At 35.7% G+C, this 8218-nt stretch overlaps 2 protein-coding genes across 2 annotated transcripts; one reads left to right on the forward strand and one right to left on the reverse strand.

Moving 5' to 3' along the window:
• Positions 1-2070: 2070 nt before the first annotated feature.
• On the forward strand, positions 2071-3414 carry LOC107479568 (serine/threonine-protein phosphatase 7 long form homolog). Its single transcript, XM_016099699.1, has 5 exons — positions 2071-2091; positions 2229-2650; positions 2716-2943; positions 3018-3108; positions 3241-3414. Exons 1-5 carry the CDS (start codon positions 2071-2073, stop codon positions 3412-3414), a joined length of 936 nt encoding a protein of 311 aa, XP_015955185.1.
• A 1539-nt stretch (positions 3415-4953) lies between these two features.
• LOC107479569 (uncharacterized) lies at positions 4954-7753 on the reverse strand. Its single transcript, XM_016099700.1, has 6 exons — positions 7414-7753; positions 6438-6865; positions 5873-6215; positions 5605-5777; positions 5311-5457; positions 4954-5223 (listed from the first exon to the last, which is right to left on the reverse strand). Exons 1-6 carry the CDS (start codon positions 7751-7753, stop codon positions 4954-4956), a joined length of 1701 nt encoding a protein of 566 aa, XP_015955186.1.
• Positions 7754-8218: the final 465 nt, after the last annotated feature.

Consider the following 8218-nt stretch of genomic DNA (forward strand, 5'->3'; position numbering starts at 1 on the left):
GATAGCTCTTTTAGAGTAAAATTTTAAAAAAGAGTAGAAAGATTTATTTTAACTCGAGTAAAATGAGAGCAAAGGACCATAGATTATATAGTTAGGCAAACTTAATTAAAATTTTCTAAACTAGTGGGAGAATTTGCTGATGTTTTAGAGCTCACTCAACTGGGCAAACTTATTCCAATTTTCATAAGTTTGTTAATGTATTGGACGAACTTATCACAAGTTCAAAAAAAAATTAAAATATAAAAAAAACTATTTTTTTATGAAAAATAATAACTTTTTATTTTATTTTAAAAATCATATTTTTAAATATAGTGTAAGAAATTAATGATATAATTTGTAAGTAATTTTTTTATTTTTTGACATAAATTATCTAATTTTTACTTGTTTGAAAAATTGTAATATATTTTTTTGTTTATGGTATTTAGAAAACAACGAGAGAAGATAATTTTTCAAAAAAATATGTTTTAATTAAGATAATATATTAAAATATTAAAAATAAAATTAAATAAATTCTTTTTTTAAAAAAAAATTTAATATTTTATTATTATTTTTTTGTTTTTTCATTTAAACAAAAAAAATCTATTTTCTTTCTATCTAATTTTCCTTCAATCAAATAATACATAAAAAATACTTTTTTTAATATTTTTTTCTCTCATTTTCTTCCATGTTTCATCGTCTATCCAAACAAATTGTCAAGGGAGGATGAACTTCGTCGCTTTTTAATTTCTATATGGACCACAGGGGTGTGCTTCACCGGGTTATGGGAACGGGAGGGTGAACATGGATGTGGTGTCAGGTGTTTAACAACTCGGACCGTGCGACATCGATTGTGCAACACGGAGGGTCCGATTTGGTGCTACCAAAAAGGATGGTCCGTTTTGTAGCATGGTGGACACGCGGCGCGCAATTGAAGCTCCCCAAACGTTGCCCCACAGACCAAAATGCTGGATTCATTAAGGAGTCTCACCCACCATCCGAGTTATTAGTTTCAGCCTTCACTTTCAACTTCAAAACTCCATAGTTGTGCTTCCTTTCTCTGCTGCTGGTGGGTTTGCATGGTGGAGAAAATAACAAAATGCCAAAAAAAAATAAATCTAAAGATGTTGATCGTCTTGAACTTCATATTATGCACTATCTTAGTCATTCTGATTATGTAAGTTTGTTTAATTTTTTTTTTAAATTTATAATTATAGTTATTATTGTTAGAAACTTAGTTGTTGTTATTATTGTTAAGATCTGAACTTAGAATTAGCCATAGAATGGTTAGGACTATTTTTAATTTTTTTCTTTAAATTTTTAACTATTTCTAGATAAAAAAAATTATTGTTAGTGTGTAAATAATTATTATTGTTAGTGTTAGTGTGCTAATGCTATATACATTGTTCTACTATGTTGCAGTTTAAAAAAAAAACACAATAGTTTTTTTAATTTGTTTAATATTTCTTATTATAATTATTATAATTTTGGAATAAGTGAAAATATGAAAATATTTAGAAAATAAATTATAAAATGTTAACCGAATTGTTATTAATTTTTGGATACAACGTCTTTTAATTTTTTTTGAAATATTTTATAAATTTTTAATTATTTATAATTGTTAGAATATTAAATATTATTGTGGCTTTGCACACAGGAATAAATAAAAACTGAATGGTTATTATTAATTTTTAAAAATGTGTTACTTTATTTTTGTTAATTGTAATTATCATTGTTAGGAAGTTAATTATTATTGTTATTAGAAAATGAATGTAAGAAGAAAATGACAATAATTATTAATATTTTTCAAATTTAGAAATATGTGTGTAAGTTTACCTAAGTTATAGTTATAGTTAATAAATAATTAATATTACAAATAATAATAATGTTAGATATTAGGAAATTCTTTTTTCATATTGCAAATAAATAAACAAACATCATCTCTAATTTACTAATTTTTTTGAGATTTGGTTAGGAATGTATGTATATGTATGTATTATGAATCTATGTATATGTACTCATTAGTTAATGTTATTAATAATTCATTTTGGAAGCACTAATTATTTGTTTTAGTCGAGTTAAGTCAAAAAATTTATGACAGATGTGTGGTTTCAAGTAATATTTGTTGTTGAGTTAGTTGTGTAGATTTTGTTAATGAGTGGCTGTAGCTTAAAAATTTTTGTCTTCTAATAGTAAGTAATATAATAATAGTAGTTAATGAGTTGACTAATAATTTATTATGTTTCTTGCAGAAATTAAGAATGTTGACCTGTGACCATCCAGTTCCGCCGGATCAGTACAACGATCGAGTGAAGGAGCATTTACGAGTTACTGGATTCTATCATGCATCTCAAATTGGTGTCATGCAAAATCAGAAAGCACTCGTAAATGCTCTAATCGAACGCTGGCACCCTGATACACATACATTTCACCTTCCAATTGGTGAATGTGCCATAAGTCTTGAAGATGTTGCTCTAATTCTTGGTCTTCCGACGGATGGTCTTCCAGTTACTGGGATGACAATGAGTAGTTTCTCAGCGTTGGATGCGGAATGTTTGCATCAGTTTGGAGTTGCACCGCGTAAGTCGGAGTGTAGAGGATGCTACATAAAACTGACTTGGCTGCGGGATCTAAAAGAAAACATTCAGTTGACTGATGAAGTAAGTATACAGAGGTATGTGAAGTGCCACATTATGTTGCTGATCGGGACGATCTTATTTGGGGATAAATCTGGGGCAGGTGTGCACTGGAAGTTTCTACCCTTGCTCGTGATTTTGCCAGTATTGGACAGTATAGTTGGGGATCGGCATGCCTAGCACACCTCTACAAGGCGTTATGCAGGGCATCTCGTTATAACTGTAAGGAAATGGATGGTCCAATAACACTTCTGCTCGGTTGGGCTTGGATCCGACTGCCATATCTATCACCGCTTCCTAGGGAACCCCAGAGTTTTTCACTAGCCAATAGGTAATATTACGTTACAATCTAGCTGTAACTTTATATTTAAAATCTAGTTTAGCTAATTGAATATATGATATTAGGTGGTATAACTGGGAGCGTGGTGACCGACGATATAGATATCTTAATCTAGCTCACTTTAGGAAGGTCTTTGATGAACTCCAAGAAGGCCAGGTGTGCTTTAATTAAAGAATTCTTAGTTTCGGGTTTGGTGTCCTGAGACATAATTATGAAGCTTTCTTGCATTGTTATTGTTATTGGTATTCTGGGTTGTAATCAGTAGTTTCCTTTTTCTTTTTTTCCCAGTTTGTGTGGGTTGCATATGCTGTGGATCGCGTGGATCCGAACATCATTCCTACTGAAATCTATATGCAGTCGGTTGTGTGGACCGCTACGATAGGTATAGGCGACAGTTCAGTTTCATACAGGAATTACCTCCTCAAGAGCGGAGTCTGGACAAGGCCCATGGAGAAGTCCTGACTGGTCCTAAAAATCTTAACTGGGCCACAACACCGAGTCATTCAAGTTGGGTTATGTATTGGACAAATAGGTATAACTACGTTCTTTCTGAGCTTCCCATGAATTCACAGCATCCATTGGAAACTTACATGTACTGGTACCGGTCAAAATATGGGGACCAGTTGAACTTGTCGAATCTTGTGGGTCAAGACAGTGATGAGGGTAATCAGGGTATGGATGAGGATAATGAGGGTATGGATGATGACAGTGAGGAACTGGATTCACAGTCGCCGCAAACATCTATTCCGAATCCACTTCCACAAGAACAACCTCAGTTCTCAAGCCAGTTCGTACCTCAGACACAGTTCACCCCGTCATTTCCAATGCATCAATAATATTGGGGTATGTCACAGTTTAAACCCGGAGAAGGAGGTTCTTTTAGCCAATTACTTAGGTTCATGGCTGCAGATGCCGGACAATCACAATATGGCAATCAACCTGAGTTCCTGGCGTGTAGGTATTCATTGGATGCGAGGCTCCCGTGCCATACCTCATCGGTCGCTTCTGGAGAATTCGTATCTGTTGACTCTAGTAGAAGTGAAGGTGGACACGGAGTACTTAATACTCAAAATCCTAACCGTATCTCCATGGGACCTCTTCAAGAAGATGCTAACACACCCGAGCAAGACACGAATGCGTATATAGTAGATAACCCGGATGAGGAGGACGATGATGAAGCGGATGAAATAGAGGAGTTCGATGAGGATGAGGAATCCCGCAATGATGGTATTATGTTTTGTCTTGTTCTTTACATGTTTGATTAGCTATTCAATTTGTCTTCATAAATGGTATCTTTGTGTCATTTTACTAAATGAAATGTTGTATCTATATTGGTTTTACTATCTAATGTCACAAAATTCAATTGTTTTTATCATTGTGTATCAGGTCATGCACACACTCCGGATGACAAAGGCAAAGGTTACAATCTGAGGATTGATCCGCCACGTCGCAACGCTAATCAATACACTCCAACTGTGTTGAAAAAAGCCGCAAAGAAATGCAAGAACTTCGTGAATGATGTAAAGTGGGCAATGAGAAAGTAGTTGTGGTGTATTACTCTTATTTTTGTCTTAAAAATGTGGACTATGTTTGGGGTACTTTGCATGTGGTGGACATTATGTATTAATGACTTGGACTATTGTATTCATAATGATGTGGACTATGGTATGTTTACAGATTTTATGTATCAATAATGTGAACTATGGTAATGAGTTTTACTAGATGGTATGTTTATACTATTTATGTACTTATGAACTTATTAAAGGGATTAACTCTGTGGACTGTGTATTAATTGATGTTATATTATGAATTGCTTCATATGGAGTACAACGCTGGATTGACGTAGTTTATAAATACACATAAACCAGGTTAAGGTTCTTTAATATGAGAATTGATGTCATATTATACAATGCTACATATATCATACATTGTTAACTCAAATAAACAGCTCCTGACAAAAGGAATAATGCCACATATATAATATCATCTCAGAATAAGAATCTACTGACGATCTCTGTCGGCATTTGTACCACCTGGCTGACGGCATCTGCTGCGGCTGTGTCCCTCAGCTCCACATAGCATACATCGCCTAGGCCGACGTAACATTCGCGTGTCCATCTCATTCAAGAAGCGCGTCATTTTGGGGCGACCTTTCGTGACGCGTCTCAGGAACGGATTCGGGATAAACCGAGGTCCGTTGTAAGCAGGCCATGTGGTAGGGTTACCTAATGGCCTAAACCTTGCTCGGTACACCCGACGAACTTGGTCCATCTTATACACATCATGAACATACACTTGTCAATCCAGTCACTGGTTAGCACAACATGCAAACACATGTCGACAGGGGATCCGGTCCACCTGAAACTCACCACAGTCACATCGAAGGCCACGTAGGTCCACTGCAAACTCTAGTCCACTTGGCATTTCACACAACTCAAAGACCTCATTCTGCCGGTCAAAGCAACTAACCTGAATGTTTCCTGATGCAAGTTGGTTTGCATGCAACTTCGAGATCACGACATCAAAAAACACATGGCCAGCATTAATCCGGGCTTCCGCCTCCGCTCTTTTTTGGGTAAACAACTTGTTAAGCCTGTAGAATGTAGCCTTCACAAGGGTAGTCACGGGGAGATTGCGTGCACCCTACAATACTGAATTGATGCATTCCACTAGATTCGTTGTCATATGACCCCATCGATATCCACCGTCAAAAGCCAACGCATACTGTTCTCGGGGGATTCGGTTTAACCAGTCAATGTAGGCCTCGCCCCGTTCTCGTAAACGCTGGTAATGCACCTCGTACTCCCGCACCGTCCTCGAATATCCTGAAGGATCAAAAGAAAAATTTGAAACAAAAGAGGTCAACACACTTATTCAAGGGAACTCTGTTACAAAATTAATTAGTTATACTGAGCGGTACCTATGTTGATGACCAGTTTCTGCAAGTACGGCGCCTTGAATTTTCTCAGAAAATTCGACTCTATATGCCTGATGCAAAACATATGAAAAGCTCTAGGAGGTGACCAAGCCCCGTTACTCCTTTCCACAGCTGCATTTATGGATTTGTGACGGTCGGATATCAGTCCCACACCATCCCGAGTGACAACATGCTGAAGAAGATTACTTAGAAAAAAGTGCCACGCATCTGAAGTCTCTCCCTCCACAATCGCAAACACAATTAGGACGATATTGTTGTTGCCATCCTGTGACACTGCCACTAGTAAACAACCCTTGTACTTTCCGTACAAGTGAGTCCCATCCACCTGGACAACTGGCTTACAATGTCTGAATGCTCTAATGCAGGGGTAATAACTCCAAAAGACACGATGCAACACTCAAATATCAGTCACCAAGTCATCGCCTTGATATGCAGGCATAGTCTCAAAATGAACAACAGCTGACGGCTCCTTGTGACACATGGCCTCAAACTATATAGGCAACGCTTCGTACGATGCTTCCCAACCTCCAAATATTTTTTTCACTACCTTTTGCTTAGCCAACCATGCTTTCCGATAACTAATAGTGTAGTTGAACTTCGATTGCACCTCTGCTATAACTGATTTTACCTTTAAGGCGGGGTCAGCCTCAACCAACGGCTTAATTGCTTCTATAATTATGGTCGAATCCAGCTTCGAATGATCTTGAGAAATTGTTGCTCTGGTACATCTGTGACTGCCATTATAACTCCTTATAACCCAATAGTACTTACGGCTGATCATGCTAACCCGGATAAGCCAATCACACCCTGACCTATACTGTGTACACTTCGCATAAAATGTCAACGGCTCAGATTCATACACCCGGTAGTCTACGCTTCTTCGAATAGTATACTCTTTTATCGCTTTAATAACAACTTCCCTGGAACTGAATTCTATCCCAACGACAAATTCATCATCTGCGACATAAGAAATTTCTGCCACCAAGACAGCCATACAACCAATTTTAAAAACACAAATATTTAAACATTCGAAAATTAAGGTAAAACAATTTTTACTGCATTAATTATGATAAAAACCTCAAAAATAATTATATTTAACTAATTTACTAACAAATACTTATTTATATTCAAGTAACTGGCTAACAGATACTAATTTTAAACTAATTTGCTAGTTTACCATTCTATACTAATAAATACTAATTTATATTAATATAATTTACAAATTTACTAATAAATATTAGTAAATACCAATTTATATTTACTTAATTTATAAAATTACCTCATAAGTACTAACGTATATTTAATTAATTTACTTACTAACAAATAAATTCTAATTTATATTCAACAAATTTAATAACTCCCAAATAAATTTTCTATCTTAAAGTTAAATACACAAACAGGTAAACAAAAATAAATATTTTTCGAGTATATTTTGACACACCTCACTAAGCTAGTTGGTCCAACTATCAAGATAAATTAATAAATAATTCCAATCTTTCTTATGAGTTCGGAGAATTACGTACCTGTACTGATATAATCCGGAAATTCCGGAACATGCATGACTTCTAAATCCAAAATTCGCATGAATGATGGATCCTCAAACGGCACATCATTTGCCAGTGCAGTTGCCACGTCAGACACATCCGGAGCCATAGCTCCGTCACCTTCAACCCCATCTTCATTTGGACCAACAAATTCGTAGTTGCTTTCGAACTCTTCTTCACTGTCACTATTGTAATCTTCCCGTAAAATATTCTGGTCGGCCTCAGATTGCTCAAACTCAACATACAACTCGATGAACGAGAGTTGACTCCGATTTTCAATATACATGGAAAACATATCTTGCATGCTCGCTTTGTCCATTACATATTTCGTTTGAAACTGGACGAATCCACCAAATACTTGTATAGGATATCTATACAGAATACAGGATATTCTTCTTGCCCTCTCAGAATGAATCTCTTCACAGATCACACCTTTGAGCTCTTCAAATGAGATTGTGAAAGGAATCACAACATCTAACGGATTTTTACAAACAAATCTTACTCCTTCAGATGTTTGTAACAAAATCTGACTAAAATAATATACCTTCAATAATACTCTGTCACTCATTTCTCTCAATCACATTAACAAGCTCATAAACTTGGGTTTTAGATTTCTAACTATTATGCGAAACAAGTAAAGAAGAGAGGAACTAAGAACCAGAAGAAAGAGCCGTTGAAGAAGGAGAAGACGAGGATGTGAGTTGTGATGACAAGTCATCATATACCTATTTTTCTATGCTTTTTCATACAAGAAATTGATGATTAGTGCTTAAATATTGCATTC

The sequence above is a fragment of the Arachis duranensis genome, chromosome 3 (genome assembly GCF_000817695.3).
Source record: "Arachis duranensis cultivar V14167 chromosome 3, aradu.V14167.gnm2.J7QH, whole genome shotgun sequence".
In the NCBI taxonomy this organism is placed as follows: Eukaryota; Viridiplantae; Streptophyta; class Magnoliopsida; order Fabales; family Fabaceae; genus Arachis; species Arachis duranensis.